At 38.4% G+C, this 20713-nt stretch overlaps 1 protein-coding gene across 4 annotated transcripts in view; it reads right to left on the reverse strand.

The window, feature by feature from the left end:
- Positions 1–20713, reverse strand: part of TTC17 (tetratricopeptide repeat domain 17) — a 124839-nt gene that overhangs the window by 16151 nt on the left and 87975 nt on the right. For 3 of the 4 annotated variants that reach the window (XM_010592118.2, XM_023550699.2, XM_023550700.2), the window contains 4 exons: positions 20252–20405; positions 15403–15523; positions 12841–13000; positions 11616–11699 (listed from right to left, as the gene is read on the reverse strand). In XM_010592118.2, coding sequence (XP_010590420.2) covers positions 11616–11699; positions 12841–13000; positions 15403–15523; positions 20252–20405 — 519 coding nt within the window. Of the gene's footprint in view, positions 1–11615; positions 11700–12840; positions 13001–15402; positions 15524–16455; positions 17333–20251; positions 20406–20713 lie in introns of those variants that run through there. The other variant, XM_023550701.2, reaches the window with a different exon arrangement.

Raw genomic sequence — 20713 nt, forward strand, 5'->3', positions numbered from 1 at the left:
AGCCTTTTTCTCTTTACTAATACATCCATTTAAGGCTATAAATTGCCCTCAAGCATTGCTTAGCCACACCCCACAAGTTTTGGCATGTCATATACTGCCATTCATTTAAAACTATTTTCTAATCTCTTGTGTGTGCTTTCTATATTGACTCATGGGTTATTTAGAGGTGCACTGCTTAATTTTACCAAAATAGTTGGGGGTTTTCTATTTTTTTGTCACTGGTCTTTTTTTTAGCTTAATTCCAGATGATCAGAAAACATGCCCTGAGCATTCTGAAGTACAGTTGAGGCTTAATTTGTGATTCAGCTTATGACTGATATAGTAAATACTCCATACGCATTTTTAAAAATGAGTATTTTGTTACAGTTAAGTACAGCATTCTATAAATACTGATTAAGCCAAATTTGTTTATGATGAAGCTGCTGTATACTTTTACTGACTGTTGATTTAGTTCTATCATCTATTCAGAGGTAGGTTAAAGTTTATCACAATTGTGGATTAGTTTATTTCTCCCTTTAGATCTGTCAGTGTTTAACCGTTTGTCCTTGGCTTTTAACGTAAAGGTTGGTAATTCGAATCCACCCAGCGGTGCTGTGGAAGAAAGGTCTCCTGGTCTACTTCTGTAAAGATGATAGCCATTGAAAACCTTAGGAAGTGCAGCTCTACTCTGAAACATGTGGGGTCACCATTAGTTGGAACTGACTCAATGACAACAGGTATTGGTTACAGAGATTCATAATGTTCATATCCCATACTTGTCATTTTTCATATTCCATTTCACACTCCAGTCCAGGTGGACTAACCACTTTATCATTATGAAATGTCTGTCTTTACCTGAAGTAATACTTCTTGCCTTAAATTCCACATTGTCTGATATCTGATATTAGTATAACTATACCAGCTTTCTTCTGGTTACTGTTTGCATGGCGTAACTTTTCTTTCCATCTGTTTAATTCCAGCCGTTCTGTATCCTATATGAAGGTATGTTAATTCTAATCAGTACATAACTGGGTTCAATTTTTAAATCCAGTCTGACGTCAGCCATTCAATGGAAGTACTTAGTTCTTTTATATTTAAGGAGATTACTGATATATTTGGATTATCTCTACAATTTCACTGTTTGTTTTCTATTTTACCCACTTATTTCACATTATTTTTGTCTTTTTTAATTGAATTAATGAAATGTTTTTATTATTCCTTTTGTTTCCTTAACTATACATTATGCTATTCTTTAGCAGTTAGCCTAGAGATTGTAACATGCATCTTTAACTTATTACAGACTAGTAACAGTAATTATCACTTTTACTACTTCCCTAGTAGTGCTAAGGGAAACCCTGGTGGCGTAGTGGTTAAGTGCTAGAGCTGCTAATCAGAAGGTGAGCAGTTTGAATCCACCAGGCGCTCCTTGGAAACTCTATGGGGCAGTTCTACTCTGTCCTATCGGGTCGTTATGAGTCGGAATCGACTCGATGGCAGTGGGTTTGGTTTGGCTTTTTTAAATTGTGTTAAAATCTGAGAACACTTTACCAATGAGTACTCACGGGAAGTTGACTTCAGGTTAACTTTTTCGCTATGTTCCCCTGGAAACCTAATAAATGTAGAATGTCCTCTCTGTTACCAAGCTGTATTGCTTACGGTAAAAATGATCTGACTGGTGATCTGCAAGTAGACTGGGAGGCCTGTGAAAGGACTGGCCTTTCCCGAGTGTGATGTTCCTTGTCCCTTGCTGGAGTCTCTGGACTATATGCCCATGGGACTGTATATGAGGTATTGATTCCTATGTGGAAATTAAGACTTCTAAGACAGGGTGGCTCCCACACCCACCCATATGGTCTTGATGACTTGCCCCTGAGCTGTCACTTAGTGGGAGGGCACAGAATAGCCCCAGGACTGCTGTCAGACAGTTGTGGGGACTGCTGGAGAAACATACATAATAAGCTGCCCTGCTAGCTTGCTCTGTCCTATATTCCTGTGGTGGCTTCCTGTCCCATATCCTCCTGAGTGGAAGGCAGGACCACAAGTGGACTATTGAGTCTCTGAGTAGGAAATATCTATGTAACTGGACCTACCAAGAGTGTGTGTTGACGAGTAGTGGCAGCAGTGGGATGGACTTTCATATCCTTGATTCAATATAGCTCCAAGTGTGGTCCCTGGATCAGCAGCATCAACATCACCTGGGAACTAGTCAGAAATGCAAATTCTGGGGTCCAGAACTACACCTACCGAGTCAGGAAGTGGAACCCAGCAATCTTTGCTTTAACAAGCCCTCCAGGTGATTCTGATGACCCTAAAGTCTGAGAACCACTATACTAAAGTTGAGGAGCCCTGGTGGCACAATGGTTAAAGTGCTTGGCTGCTCCATGGGAGAAAGATGTGGCAGTCTGCTTCTGTAAAGATTACAGCCTTGGAAACCCTATGGAAGGAGTTCTGCTCTGTCTTGATCTACCTTGATGATGCTGTGATGGCATGCTAGGACTCCTACCCTGTATCCTTCTGAGGGAAGCCCATACCAAGTAAGAACCTATTGAGCTGTGTGAGTATAAAATGTCTAACTTGACCTAAAGCCATCAACAGTGGGCAATACAACTTCCTTCTGTCTTTTGAGTTATTGTTGTCATGAATTTTAACCTTAGAAGGCACTGTTATTTTGTATAGTCATCTTACTTACATTTAACCCAATATTTACCCTTTCTGTTGCTCTTTGCACTATCCTGCATTTCTGAGTTTCCATTCGGGATAATTTTCCTTCTGCCTGAAAAAATTCTTTTTGAGTTTTTTAATGCAAGTCTGTTGGTAACAGCTTAGTTTTCGGTTGTCTAAAATCTTTATTTATTCTTTATTTTTAAAAACTGAGGTATAGGCGAAATGGACACGAAAAGAGAGAGTGGAGGGAGAAAATGGGCTGCTCATTAGGGGGAGAGTGATTGGGAGTGTATGTAAGTTTTTGTGTGAGAGACTGACTTGATTTGTAAACTTTCACTTAAAGCACAATAAAAATTATATATATATAAAAGCTGAGATATAATTTATAGAGAAAAATGATCAGATCTTAAGTGTTAACATTCAGTTTTGACAATTACTGAAAGATACAGAAAATTTCCAAAACTCCAGAAAGTTCTTCCTTGTTGCTTCCCAGTCAACCCTCTCCCCACTTCAAAGCAACCACTGATCTGATTTCTATCACCATAGGTTAGTTCTGTCTACTCTAGAATTTTATATAGTTGGAATCATACAGCATGCACTTTTTTGTGTGTGTCCTGCTTCTTTTTTTAGGACAATATTTCTAAAAGTCATTGATGTTGCATATACTAGTAGTTGGTTTTTTTCTCGCTAAATAGTATCCACTGTATGAGCATACCACTCTTTATCCATTCTTCTATTGATGGATATCTGTTTCCAGTTTTTTAGATATTATAAATAAGGCTGCTGTGAACATTTTTATGCAAATATTCTGTGGACATAAGTTTTCATTTCTTTCTGCTGAATATCAAAGTGAAATTATTGGGTCACGGATGCTTAACCTTTTAATAAACTGCCAAACTGTTTTCCAAAATGATTGTATTTTACATTCCCACTAGCAGTGTATAAGAGTTTCAGTTGCTCCACATCCTCTCCAACACTTGTCATTATCAATCTTTTTCATTTTAGCCTTTCTAGAGGGTGTGTAGTGGTATCTCACTGCGGTTTTAATTTGCATTTCCAGATGATTAATGATGCTGGACACTGTTTAAACGAACTTACAAGGCATCTGTATATCTTCTTTTATGAAGTGTCTATTCATTAAACTTGACCCTTTTTTAATCTTTTTAAGTACTGAGTTGTAGAAGTTCTTTATATATTCTCGATACATGTCCTGTGTCAGATATTTGTGTTGTGAATTATTGTCTCTCAGTCTGTGGCTTGTCTATTTTATTAAATGTCTGTTCATGAGCAGAAATTTTAATAATGTTCAACTTACCAATTTTCTTTTCTGGTATTCATGTTTTCTATGTCTTTTCTAAGAAATATTTGCCTACAAGGATTTGAAGATATTCTCCTATGCTTTCTTTTGGTAGCTTTATTTTTTAGCTTTTCTTTTATGTTTAGGTCTACAGCCCATCTCAAATCGATTTTTATATACGGTGTGAGGTATGGGCTGGAGTTCTTCTCTCCCCCCACCCCAATATGGATATCCAGTTGTTTCAGCAACATTTGTTGAAAAGATTTTACTTTTGCCATTCAAGTGCTTTGGTGCAATTGTAGAAAATCATTTGACCACACATGTGTGGGTCTATTCCTGGCCCCTCTGTTCTGTTGCATTGATTTGTCTATCTCTTTGCCAATACCACACACAGTGATTACTGTATTCGCTTCATTTTTGAAGGCTATTTGCAGGGGAAAGAATTCTAGGTTGGCATTGTTTTCTTTCAGCAACTCAGATATGTCATTCGTTTGCCTTCTGTCTTCCACTGTTCCTGATAAGAAGTCATTTGTCAGTCTTATTGTCAGTCATTTGAAAGTAACATTTTTTTTTTTCCTCTAGCTGCTTTTAAGATTTCATTCTTTATCCTTTAGTTTTTGGGAGTTTACTATGATATTCTCGTAGAGGTTTCTTTGTATTTATATTGCTTGTGGGTCACAGAGTTTTCTGACTCTTTAGACTTTCATCAGTTTTCGAATATCTTTGTCATTACCTGTTCAAACATTGCTTCTGCCCCATTCTCTCTCCTCTCTTCCTGAGACTCCATTTATTAGGATTAAAAAAAAAAATGTCTCCCACATGTCTTTTATGGCCTTATCTGTTTGTTTTCCTAAAATCTCTTTTTGTCTTTATGCTTTAATTTGGATATTTTCTAATAACCCGTCTTTACTTGCTTTTCATCTTTTCTGGTGTGTCTGATCATCTCCACTGCTGTTTCTAATCTGCTTTTAAACCCCTCTATTGAGTTTTTAGTTTCAGTTCCTGTATTTTTCAGTTCTAGAGTGCCCATTTGATTCTTTTTTTTACAGACTGCAGTTCTCTGGTGAAAATTCCCCTTTCATCTCTTTTCTCCTTTCATTTCCTGAACATGTTAATCACTGTTACTTTAAAGTCTTTGTCTTTTAACTCCAATGCCTGGATCATCTGTGGGTATATTTCTATTGCCTGCCTTTTCTCTTGGTTTTCAGTCTCAACTCTTCACATGTCCTGCACAATTTTACTGAAGGTTTGACACTGTGTCTAAAAAATTGTAGAGGTTCCAGATGATATTATCTTCATGAAGAAAGGGTTTAATCTTTCTTCAGCTTGGCAAGTAGAATGAATGTTGATCAACTTAAACCAATCATTGAGCTTAGGCTACTATGCCATTTTGGAAAGGCTTTGTTTTCCTCAAGTTTGTTCCTTCTCCACAGGCACAAGTCTACACACCTTTCAAATGAAAGCCTAGGGCATTCATCTGAAATCTTTGCCCTTGCTGCTGGGTCTTGAATTCTAATCCTTGACTTCATAGTATGGTGGAATCACAGAAGAAAACTGTTCTGTTTTTCATGGCTTTCAACTTGGCTTCCTGGTCTCCTGCCTTTTATAGCTTCAAATTTGCCAATGTATTGTGAAGAATACCAGCTATGTTTCAGGCTTAGGTCTCTGTCCCTCTTTACCCCCAACCCCCCAGGTCCCCATCATCTCACCAGGATTTTAGCCACTTTTATTTCTCTAGCCCTGCAAGAATTCTGAAGTCTGTTTGCTTCTCCACCTGGATCATCAGCCTTCTGATTTATAGCAGATTATGATCTTTAAAAAAAAAAAATCTGTATCTTCTACTTTTTTTTCATTATTTTTTCTACCCTTTCATTAATCCTCTCTTCTACTGTCTAGCCCTTTTTTCTAAAGGTTTGACCTTTTCTTATACTTTTTAGAAGCTCCTTAGAAATTAAGTTAAAAAACCTGTTATCTCTAATGTTAACTTACGAATATTGTTTTCAGTTTTTCATTTACCTTTTTACTTTGCTTACAGTGTTTGTTTGAAATGCAAGTTCTAAATTTTTATGCAATTTAACTTACCAATCTTTTTCCTTATTGTTTATAAATTTTGAATCAATGAGGAAAATTTTCCCTATAGCTAGGTAACAGAGGAATTCCTTATGCATCCTGTTTGTACTCGTAAGATTTTTTTTATATATTTATTTAAATCTCTAATAAATTTTAAATTTATCCTCACATACAGAAGAAACAGATCCAATTTTATCTTTTTCCTTATGCAGTATTAAAATATGGATTTCCCTTTACTGATGAGATACTGACTTTATCATACCCAAATTTTTGTATGGAATTAGAACTCTTACTGGGTTTTACATTCTTTCCCATTGGTTTGCCTGTCTATTCATAAACCAATAGCAAGCTGCTTTAAAGAAGACTTTATAATGTCTTCAATATCTTGTAAGGTTAAACTTCCTCCTCCCCTTCTCCTACTACTCTTCTTTTTCACAGTCTGCTTGGTTATTCTTGTTTGTTATTCCAAATGAACATACAATTAGCTTGTCTGGCATCAGAGAAAACATGATGGGATTTTTATTGTTGTTGCATTAAAATGACAATTTAACTTAGGGAAAACTAACATTCTTATGATGCTGTGACTTTATATCCAAGAATATGATATGCCTTTCCACTTGTTTAAGTCTTACATTCACATTCTTTGTATGTTGGAGATATTTTGTTAAGTTTTTCTTGAAGGTATTTTCTTTTTTATTCTTTTACATCTTTTAATTTCTGGTTGTGCATATAAAGGCACCACAAGTCTGTCAGTTTGTCCTACTGTGGTGGCTTTCATGTTGCTGTGATGCCGGAAGCTTTCCCACTGTTTTTCAAATACAAGCAGGGTCTCCCTTGGTGGATGGGTTTCAGCAAAGCTTCCAGACTAAGACCAACTAGGAAGAAGGATCTGGCAGTCTAGCTCTGAAAAAACTGGCCAGTGACAACCTTATGAATAGCAGCAGAACGTTGATATAATGTCAGAAGATGAGCCTCTCAGGTTGGAAGGGACTCAAAATACGACTGGGGAAGAGCTGCCTCCTCAAAGTAGAGTCAACCTTAATGATGTGGGTGGAGTCAAGCTTTTGGGACCTTCATTGGCCGATGTGGCACTACTCAAAGTGAGAAGAAACAGCTGCAAACATCCATTAATAACTGGAATGTGGAATGTACAAAGTGAATCTAGGAAAGTTGAAAGTTGTCAAAAATGAAACGTAATGTATAAACATCGATATCCTAGGCATTAGTGAGTTGAAATGGACCAGTACTGGCCATTATGAATCACATAGTCATATAGTCTACTATGCCAGAAATAACAAATTCAAGAGGAATGGAGTTGCATTCATCATCAAAAAGAACATTTCCAGATCTATCCTGAAGTACAACACTGTCAGTGATAGGATAATATCTATATGCCTACAAAGAAGACCAGTTAATATGACTATTATTCAAATTTATACACCAAACACTCAGGCCAAAGATGAAGAAACTGAAGATTTTGACTAACTTCTGCAGTCTGAATTGGATCAAACATGCAATCAAGATGCACTGATAATTACTGGCAGATTGAAATGGGAAGGCTGGAAACAAAGAAGGATTAGTGGTTGGAAAATATGGTCTTGGTGACAGAAACAATGCTGGAGATCACATGATAGAATTTTGCAGGACCGATGACTTCTTCAGTGAAAACACCTTTTTTCAACAACATAAACAAACAGTGACTATACACGTGGAATAAACAGGAAACAAATCGACTACTTCTGTGGAAAGAGATGATGGAAAAGACCATCAGTCAGAACATGGCCAGGAGCCAACTGTGGAACAGACCATAAATTGGTCATATGCAAGTTCAAGTTGAAGTTGAAGAAAATTAGAACAAGTCCAGGAGAGCCAAAGTTCTACCTTGAGTACTTCTTACCTGAATTTAGAGTCCATCTCGAGAACAGATTTGACACACTGAACACTAATGACTGAAGACCAGACAAGCTGTGGAATTACATCAAGGACATTATACATGAAGAGAGCAAGAGGTCATCATACATGTCAGGAAAGGAAGAAGACCAAAATGGATGTCAGAAGAAACTCAGAAAGTTGCTCTTGAATGTACAGTAGCTAAAGTGAAACAAAGAGATGAAGTAAAAGAGCTGAACAGAAGATTTCAAAGGGTGGCTTGAGAAGACAAAGTAAAGTATTAAAATGAAACATGCAAAGACCTAGAGATAGAAAACCAAAGGGGAAGAAGAATATGCTCACCAGTTTTCAAGCTGACAGAACTGATGAAAAAATTCAAGCCTGGAGTTGCAATACTGAAGGATTCTATGGCGAAAATATTAAATGACACAGGAAACATCAAAAGAAGATGGAAGCAATACAGAATCACTGTACCAAAAAGAACTGGTCAATATTCAACCATTTCAGAAGGCAGCATATGATCAAGAACTGATGGGAGCACTCACTTGTCTATGTCAAGAAATTTGGAAGACAGCTACCTGACCAACTGACTGAAGAGATCCATATTTGTGCCCATTCCAAAGTAAGGTGATCCGACAGAATGGACAAATTATCAAACAATATCATTAATATCACATACAAGTCAAATTTTGCTGAAGATCATTCAAAAGCAGTTCCAGCAGTACATTGACAGGGAACTGCCAGAAATTCCAGCAGGATTCAGAAGAGGATACGGAACATTAGGGATATCACTGCTGTCAGATGGATCTTGGCTGAAAGCAGAGAATAACAGAAAGATGTTTACCTGTATTTTACTGACTATGCAAAGGCTTTAGACTGTGTGGATCATAAATTATGGAGAACATTGCAAAGAATGGTATTTCCAGAACAATTAATTGTGCTCATGAGGAACCTAAACTTAGACCAAGAGGCAGTTGTTCCAACTGAACAAGGAGATACTTCGTGGTTTAAAGTTAAGAAAGGAATGTGTCAGGGTTGTATCTTTTCACCATACTTATTCAATCTGTATGTTGAGAAAATAATCTGAGAAGCTGGACTATGTGAAGAAGAACAGGGCATCATGATTGGAGAACAGGGACAAAACTGAAGCTGTCAAGGATTTCATTTTGCTTGGATCCACAATCAACATCCATGAATGGGAGCAGCAATCAAGAAATCAAACGATACACTGCATTGGACAAATCTGCAAAAGACCTCTTTAAAGATACCGCTTTAAGGACCAAGGTGTGTATGAGGCAAGCCAAGGTGTTTTCAATCACCTCATATGCATGTGAAAGCTGGACAACGAATAAGAAAGACCTAAGAAGAATTAACGCCTTTGAATTATGGTGTTGGTGAAGAATATTGAATATACCATGGACTGCCAGAAAAACGAAGAAATCTGGCTTGGAAGAAATACAACCAGAAAGCTCCTTAGAAACAAGGATGGCAAAACTTCATCTCACATACTTTGGACATATTATCAGGAGGGATCTGTCCTTGGAGAAGGACATCATGCTTGGTAAAGTAGAGGGTCAGAAGAAAAAAGGAAGATCCTCAATGGGATGGATTAGACATAGTGGCTGCAAGAGTGGGCTCAAGCATAACATGATTGTGAGGATGGCACAGGACCAGGCAGTGTTTCATTCTGTTGTACAAAGGGCCACTATGAGTCGGAACCGACTCTACAGCACCTAACAGCAATAACAACAACATATGCCAAACAGATCAGCTTTGTAATTGAGTTAATTTTTGTCTGCTTTTTCTATTAGTTATTATGTGAAGTGTATTAAAATCTTTCAGCTTGGTTCAGGATATGTCACTTTCTTTCTTTTTTTTAGATCTGCCAACATTTGCTTTATATATCTTAGAGCTATGTTGTTGAGTACATACAGCTTATGGATCACGATATCTACTCCAGGATTACATCTGTATCAGTGTCCTATGACTGCTGTAACAAATTACTACAAACGTGGTGGCAACAGAAATTTATTCTGTCCGCAGTTTTGGAGGCCAGAAGTCCAAAATCAGTTTCTCTGGTTGGAAATCAAGATGTCTTTGGCAGAGCCATGTTCCCTCTGGAGGCTCTAAAGGAGAATCCGTTTCTTGTCTCTCCCACCTTCTGGTGGCTGCTGGCATTTCTTGGCTGTGGCTGCATCACTCCATTCTGTCTAGGTGGTCACGTTGTCTTCTCGTCTTTCTGTATCAAATCTCCCTCTGCCTCCCTCATGATGATGCATGTGGTTGCCTTAGGGCCCACGCAGACAATCCAGGATAATCTATGTTTCTCAAAAGCCTTGATTTAATTACATTTGCAAAGTCTTTTTTAGGCCATATAAGGTAACATTCACAGGTTCCAGAATCTTTTTGGGGACCATTATTCAGCCTACCACAGATCCCTTTTTCGTTATGAAATATACTCTCTAACTCCAGTGATGCTGCCTGCTTTATGGTTTACTTTTTCTGATAAGTACAGCTATATCAGCTTTCTTTAAATATGTTCCTCTCTACCATATTTTCTTCAATTCTTTATTTTGGTCACATTTCTTATTTCTACCCTCTATGTCTCTTCATGTATTTGTTGTATTCTCTTTGTTGCTCCTTCCAATTTTGTCATCATTTCTCTGATTGTTTTTTCTATTTCTTTCTTGTGTTCTGTCTGCTCAAGTCTCACATATTTCTGTTTTCCATCTCTTGGTTTTTTTTTTAAATCCTTTGGTAACCTCTCCCTCAAAGTTTTCTATTTTAGCTTTGTGATCTTTATTCAGAGAGGCAATTGTTCAATATGATTTTTTAATGCATGGCAAACAACTTAGTCAGATGAACTGTCATCTGGTTCCATGACAATATTTTTTTTTTGCTCTGGTCTTTAATAGTTTTGCTGCTCATTCCTACCTTTTTCTTATATTTTATATCACTGTTGGCCCTCCTCTGTTTTAATTACTCAAAATCCAGTGGATTTCCCTGGTCAGACAACTTGTAGAAAGTTCCTTCAGGAAGTGGATTTTTGCTGATGTTTTCTGAAATTGCTATTCCTTCTCAGCTTCTGCTGCAATTCATCTTATGTGGCTTTTGTGTCAATTTAGCCACTTTTGGCAACCTTTATCTTTTGTGTGTGTGTGTCTGGGAATTATATCTGTCTCCTAGTTTCACTACAGCTAAAGTTTGCTGGCAACTTTTCCATGTGTGATATCCACAACAGGGAAACTGCTACCTCATACTGTTGTATTCATAATGGAAGTTGAGTGGACTCTCTTGATCACTATGTTGTATTATCTCTTCAATATTACATAGTAATTTTAGTGGCAAGATCTTTAACTATAAAATAATTTAGTTAAAATTTAAAAACTCATCCTTTATATAAATATCACAAGGTATGTTTTCCATCCATCATCCAAAATACCAAATATTCTTCACCATCAGAGAAAGAACACCTGACTTATTTCATGTACCTAGATTTCATAGTTTCCAATACCACAACCTCTACACACTCATGCTAGAGTAAAAAGAGAAAACTGATTAGACATGATCCACTAGAGAATATAAGCAGCAAAAAAACGACAAAAAAAACTACCCAAGTTTTGGAAAAAGTAACTAACATAAAAGGTTATAGCCTCACAGTGGCAAATAATCTGGGAAAGAAGTTAGAAGGCAAGGCTTCCTGCAGATGACCTACCTTTTCCAAAACTTTGGCAATTCGGGTACCAATCTGTTCAAGTGACTGTTGAGGATATTGGTCTTTGCCAAGATTTTGCAATACCTGGAATAGGGAAGAAGATACAGATTAGAGGAATGAAAATGTGGCAGGATCTAGATGACACTGTTGATACAGATTTGGGCATTACACCACAATAGAAACTGTTCCTCTGAGGCACATATGGTGGTCCTCTTGGTCAGGTATTCTATGGAAAATACATCTGAGGCCATTTTACCACTCCCCGGCCCTCTCGCATTTAACAAAAATTACAGACATGTAAAACACATTCATTACAGGAACATGAGAAATCCTGTCACCCAGACACAAACCACTGTTAATAATCTATCAATCGATCTCTTTCAGATATTTCTCTCTGTATATACGTAATTATTTTTCTCACAAAATATGGAATCACACTGTATATTTTTTCTGTTACCTACATTTTCACATAAAATATTCTGAAAATTTCTTCATGCCAAAAAATATATTTCTACTCTATCTTTCTTAATAAAAACCCAAAAACCCAGTGCCCTCGAGTCGGCATCTTTCTTAATAGCTGTATTATACACTATAACTATACCAAAATTTATTTAACAAAACCTCTACTGTTGGATATTTGTGGCATGTTTTCCCAATTCTTTCATATATATATACACACACATATATACATGTATATGTATATATGTCACACACACATACCCACCCACCCCCAGGAACCCTGGTGGCAAAGTGGTTAAGAGCTCAGGCTGCTAACCAACAAGGTCAGCAGCTCATATCCACCAGCTGCTCCTTGGAAACCATATGGGGCAGTTCTACTCTGTCCTATAGGGTCGCTATGAGTTGGAATCAACTCAACAGTACACAACAACACCAGCATACTGGGTTTGCTCTCCTCCTTTCTTATTAAGAATGCCAAGATAATTCTTATTATCTGCCCCAAATATTTCTCGCTAGAGCCTCTGCTGGATGGTAATGCAGCATGCTCTCCATCTTGAGGAGCGAATCTGAATTAAAATTTCTGGTCACATTAAAAAAGCATGATCTCAGCCCCAGGGCCTAAAAGAAACTAGGCTTACCTAAAGCCACCTAAATGACAAGTAGCCGAAAAGAGACCAGAAAGAAAAAAAAAAGAAAAAAGCCTTTGTGCTTTCTGTTATCAGGTACCTCATGGCTGTGAGGCTCAGAGGCACAGGTGAGCACTCACCTCTGTCAGCTGACTCTCCCCAGTGTAGTGCAGGCTGGCTCGGTTGGAAACCCCATGCAAGTGGTCCAGGGTGTGCATGCTGGTGGGGAGATTGCCATTGCAGAGAGGCTCCATCGCTGGCTGCTGTATCGGGGTGGCAAAGTCTATGTGTTCTGTGATGCTGGAAAATGGAGATTACCAAATTAGCCACCGAAAATCTGAGTGAGTGGGAGAGAGACAGCATGGACAACCAGCTGACCTTAACTCCAATATGCCATCAGGAGTGTGTAGAACCAGAGAATCTCAGACTGGAAAAGACCGTAGAAGTTATTTAGTCTAGTCTCTCATTTTACAAGGATTCCAGTATCTGGCAATGACTATTTGTTGAATGTATGAATAGGCTGAACCCCAGGTCAAAACAGCAATGTTGGCTTGAGTCCTGAACTCAGTGTTTTTCCAACCTACCCAAACAGCCTCCTTTCTATCCACTGTGGCATCTGAGTTGCACACGCTGCTGACCACCTCTTCTCCCTAGGCAGCTTTTAATCTGGTGTATTTTCTTCTAGAATTTCTCTTTCCAGGTAATGAAAGTGATAAGTACTCACAAGGCTGCTTTTACTTTCCCTTTATACATAGAAACACACTTGTCCCCACAGAAAAAGTTACCTAAAGCTTAGACAGTAAATTTTACACAGATACAGCTCTGCATTTTGTCTGTGTATAACGTGCAAGGACTTCCTTTCATGGCTCCAAAGGGTCATTTTCCCATCCAAAACCAAACCCACTGCTGTTGAGCTGATTCCAACTCACAGTAACCCTGTAAGACAGAGCAGAACTGCCCCATAGGGTTTCCAAGGTTGTAAATCTTTTCTGAAGCAGGCTGCCACATCCTTCTCCCATGGAGCGGCTGGTGGGTATGAACCACCGGACCTTTTGGTTAGCAGTTAAGCGCTTAACCACTGTGTCACCAGGGCTTCTTTTTCCCCAACTTATATGGGGTTAAATGTTATAGACTATCAAAAGTACTGATATGTCATATTAGCATTCCCAAAAGTTTATTTCTAGCTATTTAGAAAGTTCAGCGTAGATTAGGAAAGTATTAATTCATTATTTATTATTAAATGACAGATACCAGGGCTATAACAACAAAACATACCTAGTCCCTGCTATTACAAAGCTCATAATCTTATGAGTGATTCAATTATTACTAGGCTGTGATAAGTTATGAAATATAAAAACATGGCACAATGACAGAACACTATACCAAAAACCAAACGAAACCCAGTGCCGTCGAGTCTATCCCGACTCATAGCGACCCTACAGGACAGAGTAGAAATGCCCCATAGAGTTTCCAAGGAGCGCTGGTGGATTCCAACTACTGACCCTTTGGTTAGCAGCTGTAGCACTTAACCACTATGCCACCAGGGTTTCCACAGTACACTACAGGAGGGTATATATTTGCTCTACACTGATGGAGAAGGGGGATGCTTAATGAAAGATTCCCCGAGGAAGTAAGATTTAAGCAGCAATCAGAAAGATGAGTCTGAATTAATCAGGTTGCAAGGACAACACCACAGGCAGAGGAGATGTCACATTTGAAGGCCCTGAAGGGCAAGTGGGCAGAACTGAAGATGGAGAGACAGGCAGAGAGCAGATCATGAAGGGCTCTGTGGGCCACTGTACGGAGCAATAAGTTACTAGAGGGCTTTAAGCACAATTGGACTTAATATATGATGAAGAATTCTGAGTACTGTGCAGAGAATGGATTGACTAGAGGGAAAAGAAATGGGAAGTGTTGAGGACAACCCTGGGTTTCTGGCCTGAGCACTGCTGAAGCTTTATACTAGGAAGAGGGAAAAAACAAACAGGTTTTCTGGAAAGACAGTAAGCAAGAAAATCATAAGTTTAATTTTACTGAGCTTGGGGTACCTGAGAGATATCCAGGCAAAGAGGTCAGGTAGACAATTGGATAAATGGTTTGAGGGTTTTGAAGAAAGGTTTGGGCCGGAGATCCAAATTTGACAGTTGTCAGTATATCAGTGGTGACTGAAGTCCTAGGAGTAGATCTAAGACTGATTTTAAAACAAGAAGACTAAGCAGTAATCCTGGAGAACTCCAGCATTTAAGGAGTAGAAAAGGGGCCAGCAAAAGAGAAAGAGTGGCTAGAGAGGAAAAAGCAGTTATTGAAGAAGCAGCCTTGCTCAGCCTGTGTCCCGGCAGGAATTTGTAAATTAGAATTTGCTCTGGCTCCCCTTTCAACGCATGATGTCAGTGGTTTGTGTATCTGCAAAGAGGGGTCCAGCCTTCCATTCAGACTAAGTCAGTTGCACATGACTTTTGGAGAGCTTACAAAGGGTGGCTGAAGGTACTGGGAAGGGGGCACAGGTACTACTTTAGTACAGTGTGCTAAGTCCACCTGTGGGCTGTGGTCAGCAGTGCTTATCCTCTGAACCATCCACCCTGGAAAGGATGACTCTTCTAATAGCTGCTGACAAAGAAGGTAATCCCTGGGGTCAGCTGAGGCCCGGCTGGTTCATTGGTAAACAAAATGGCATGAAGAAGGGAGAGGTGTGAGATACTCACTCAATGTTTTTCGAAGACACTGCAAGCCACGTACTCACGATGGCAGTCAGCTCTACCCAGCGGAGTTTGAGGCACTCGTCCGGGCTGGGCCATCCCAGACTCTGGTAATCACGCTTCTTTCCTGCAAGGAAGGAATGTCATGAATCAACACAACTGGAAAGGAACAAAACCCAAAGTGCCTTGTGCCCTGGTGATTACTTCACCCAGTATGGTACATCTGGAGGTACCAGTCATTCCTCTAGTCTTTATAATTTCTACCATCTAAAGATCTAATTAAAACCTTGTCTTTCAATTAAGATCATCTTTGAGTAAAACTCTTGTTCTCAAAGACAGATGGTGAAGTAAAAACAAGATTCCTTCTTTGCATTTAAGACTGATGAACATGAGATAAGAGTTAAGACATCCTTCAATGTTATGCATTCTTACCAATCTTAATTTTTACTCCTCTACATTTCGATTTTATAAAGACAGCCCTAAGTTAGTAGAAACAGCGCTAAAGCAGGTCACCCTGACACTAGTGACATTTTGGGTTGGATAATTCTTTGTTGTGGGATCTACCCTATGCCCCGTAGGATGTTCAGCAGCATCCTTCACCTCTACCCACTAGATGTCAGTAGCGCCCTCCCCCAGATGTGACAACCAAAAATGTCTCCAGATATTGCCAAATGTCCCCTGCAGGCAAAACTGCCCCTGGTAGAGCTCCTTTGCTACTAAGAACCGTAGCAGGCTGGGAGATAACAATGACAATGAAAGGTTATCACTTATTTTAAGAGCACTTACTGTGTATCAGGTCCTGTGCTAAGTGCTTTATATCCACAACCTCACGAAGTAGGTTTTAATCCTCATTTCTCAGATGAGAGAACGGAGGAAACCGGAGGCTCAGAGAGACTAAGTGACTTGCCCAAAGGTCACCTGGCTAGTGGCAGAGCTGGAATCCAAATCCGGGTGTTTGAGTCTACGGGGCGTGCTCCCAATCGCCATGCTATTTAAAACTGCATAAGGCTATACTCATATTCTTCACAGGGACTCTCTTTTGGGCCCATGCTCTTTAACAGACCAAGTCCACCCCCTCCCCCAAAAGAGAAGAAGTAACTCTTGTCTGGGAAGAGTTCTTCCAAAAGAATTACAATGCAATGGACAGGAAGAAGATCTTTAACTCTGTATAGCACTTTTCTACTGTAGGAATTTACCAACAATAGAAAACTGTCTGAGGTGCAGGCAGGGGTGTAGATTTAGATTTTAATAAAATAGAAAAGAATACTCTGGAAGAATTTCAAACTAACCCTGTTTAAATTAATACTTTAAGGAAATAAACCATCAGTTTCACAATAAAGCTTATTTTCCTTTTATATTTAAGAAATTCATTTCGGAAACATTTATTGAGCACCTATTATAAGGGGCTGGAAACTAAGGAAGACACTGGAGATACAGAGAATAGGAGGACCTGCTCTTGAGCTCACAGTCTAGTGAAGAAGGTAAACACAAACAAATCGTTATAATACAACAGGGTAAGTGCTAGATTGAAAGTATAGAACAGTTGCATAGAGGAGAGAGCAACTAATTCTGCCTGAAAGTACCAAGGGAGCGATGGCACTTGAGTTTGAACTTTAAGGAGGAATGATATTTTAGCACCGACAGATGCGATATAAGGGCTTTCCAGGCAGAGGGAACAGTATGCGCAAAAGTATGGAGGTAAAATAAGAGCATGGCTGCTTCAGAGAATGGTGCTGAAGGGTAGATAGAGGCCGGTTTGTAAAGGGTCTTGTGCGCCACACTAGGAGGCTTGGACTTTATCCTGTAGGCAATGGGAAGCCTTCCCACATCTCTCCATCTTGTTCAGAAGGATATCATAGAGGCTCTGTTAAATGCCTTGCTGAAATCCAGTTACATTATGTCTATGGCACTTCCCTGGTCTTCCAGTCTAGTAGCCCTAACCAAAAAAATGAAATGAAATTAGTTAAGCATTATTACTTCTATTAGTTCTTAGTAAATCTACAATGGCTCTTAATGATCTCCACCTTTCCCCCATGGACTCACAAACTACCTGTTTAATAACTTGCTTTAGAACTTTGCCATAATTTATGATGAAGCATTTAATCAGCTGGCAGTTGATAGAAGATATGTTTATTTGAAAATTGGGATACTGAACTTCTCGAGTGTTCTAGTACCTCTTCTTTGCTTTAGAATTTTTCAGCTTAATGACAATAAGTAGTTCCATGATCTCATTTGAAAGTACCTTCAATGCCCTACCTGGGCCCATGAACTTGAATCTATTTAAAGCTGTTTAAGTGCTGTCATCTCATCTCAACTATACTGAGCTTTAACTTCCACTTCTACAAGCAACTCTGTATTTTTTGTTTATATAACATAGTCCATTATAAAATATTTAGAAAATGGAAAAGTATACAAAAGATAATGAAAATCACCTATAACTCTGTCAACACCCAGAGAAGACCAGTGATAACATTTTGATTTACCTCTTTGTGGACGTGTTTCTATGCACTAGTTTGTTATACGATACTTCACCAAATTAAAGATGCAAGTAACTGTAAGGTGTACATTATTTTACATGATTTAAGAAAGAAAAAAACTGTATTATTTTAAAATACTATCAATTGTAAGATGTATCCCAATTTGAGATGTTGAAATGTGAAAAAAAAAACGGACAGCTGATTTAACATACTTACTATTTTACAAAAATTGAAGTATTCCTTATCTACGCTATTTTTATAAAACTGCTTTTGTTCCCTTAATATATTACAAACATCCTGGACGTGTAGTACACAACACAGAATGCTCTAATTTATTTAGGAAATTCCCCTTTAGCTTGTTTGCAAATTTTTACCATGATAAACAACCCTGTGGTGAACATCCTTACTCTGACATCTTAGGTGTTTGTAAGATGATTTAGAGTAAAATACTAGAGGTAGAATTATTGGCATATTTTAAAATTTTCTGATATATCTAATCAAAATCTCTCAAAATCAGTTTACTAATTTTCACTTTTAAAGATAACTTGATATGCAAAAATATTTATGTTTGCACTTCTTTGTTTGCCACTAAGTTTGTGCCTATATGTGTTTGTGGTGAATTACCTATGTGCTTTATACATTTTTATTGAAATGACGTATTTTTCATATGGCGCTTTTTAAATGATGGTTATTGATATCCTTTGTTTATCACATATTCTGCAAATACTCTGTCTTAGTCCTTTGTCTTTCTATTTTGTGGTGCTGCAGGTGCTAGTTTGGAGCACTGGTGGTGCAGTGGTTAAAAGCTTGGCTGCAAATCAAAAGGTTGGCAGTTTGAATCCACCAGCAGCTCCTTGGAAACCCTATGCAACAGTTCTACTCTGTCCTGTAGGGTCACTATGAGTCGGATCAACTCAACGGCAGTGGGTTTGGTAAGGGTTGGGTGCCAGAAATTAATTTTTGTGTGTGTGTGGTTAAATCTATCAGTTTCTTTCCCTCTTTCTTTCCCTCTCTCTTGCCTTAGGAAGTCTGTCTTCATCTTAAGAGTATGTAAACATTCATTTAAATTTTCTTCTTTATTTTATTATATTTAGTATTTATAGCCCATTGGGGTTTTCATTTCCCGAATAATGTTTTACAGTCTAAACATCTTTTTCCTCGGTATAAAAGACAGATCTAATAGAGGAAGTGCTGTTTTCCTTCTGCAACATGTTAACACATGCCATTGTCCTTAAATGGTAGAGCTAGCTGACTCATGCTTTTTACAACAGGACAAAATGTCCAATTTGGTGCCCTTAGTAGTTTTTACGAGTCACAGTACATTCAGAGATTCAGCCAAATCTTTGTATTTTATTATGTGCCTTCTGCTTTTAGCTTTGGTATGTACTCACACCAAATACGACAGTAAAAAAAAAAAAAAAATTCTTTTAAATAAAAAAAGAGATAATAGTTGTAAAAAGGAAATTTATCACCACTACTAAACTGCTAGAAAAGACAGTCATGTGGGCTCATGGCAATGGCCATTAACTTGGAGTCCAGAGACTGCCTTTAGTGCAACTATGAAATTATATTATATCCACAATTTTGGCGTATATACGTTTTTTTCTGGGGGGCTGTTCCAAAGCATGCACCCAATACTTACAAAGATATCTGACACACAAAAATGTTAAACAACAGCTAATAGCTTACTGAACGGTCCCTGGGTGATGCAAATGGTTAACAGGCTTGGCTGCTAGCCGAAATGCTGGACGTTTGTGTCCACCTAGAGGTGCCTTGGAAAAAAGGCCTGGTGATCTACTTCTGAAAAATCAGCCACTGACAACCCTATGGAGCACAGTACTACAGAGCAAATGGGGTTTCCATGAGTTGGAACTGACTCAACAGCAACGGGCTAATAGCTCATTGAGCAGTATGTGCTCAGTGCATCTTAATTACTTTCCATGTATAAACACATAAAAGCCTCACATCCACCCTATGTTGTAGATGCTATTATTATCCCCATTTTATAGATAAGGATAATGAGGCATAGGGAGGTAAATGGCAGAATTGGTGTTTGGACCCAGGCAGTCTGTCCCAAACACACACTTTGATATATTATACTGGACTGTCACGTTAAGAACAAAAAACAGGATATTTAAACTCATGATGGCAAGAATATAAGTACAAACAGTGAATGGTAAAAAAAAAAAAAAAAAAAAACTAAACTCAAGTAAGAAATGGTAAAAAAATTAATGTCAAAGTAAATTTTTTTATACTGATGACTGGTTTCTTGTTCACTTAGCCCTTTTACCACCTCTGAAATATTTTAAGTCCTTTGTGAGAACTGAGACACTGAAATATCTAAAAGAAGAAATGGCATATTAAACATTCAAGTTCACCTTGTGGCCCAGGAGATGCCACCTTTGGGCCAGTGATCTCCAGGTTTGATTGGTAACGATGTGTATTTTCTGCTTGGTTTGACTCTACTTTTTTCTCAGGAGTTTTCTTATGATCTCCTTTGGGTTTCTTTACACGTTTCACTTGGAATGTGATCTGGTGAAGTGAAAATGTTAGGAACAAGTGAGACCAATTATCAAATCTCTCAATGGCTATGAATAGCAGTGGCTTTAAGAATAACCCAGGTCTGTGCTAGGGCTAAACTCTCTCCTTCAGTTTATTTCTTAGAGGTCTAAATGAAAAACGTCTAGTGAAATAAACGAAATAACCTAGCCTAGAAGAGTGTATGGCACAGTAGTTAAGAGCTCAGCTGCTAGTCAAAAGGTCAGCAGTCTGAATCCACCAGTTGCTCCTTGGAAACCCTATGGGCAAGGCTACTCTGTCCTATAGGGTTGCTGTGAGTC

This window comes from Loxodonta africana, chromosome 7, assembly GCF_030014295.1.
Source record: "Loxodonta africana isolate mLoxAfr1 chromosome 7, mLoxAfr1.hap2, whole genome shotgun sequence".
In the NCBI taxonomy this organism is placed as follows: domain Eukaryota; kingdom Metazoa; phylum Chordata; class Mammalia; order Proboscidea; family Elephantidae; genus Loxodonta; species Loxodonta africana.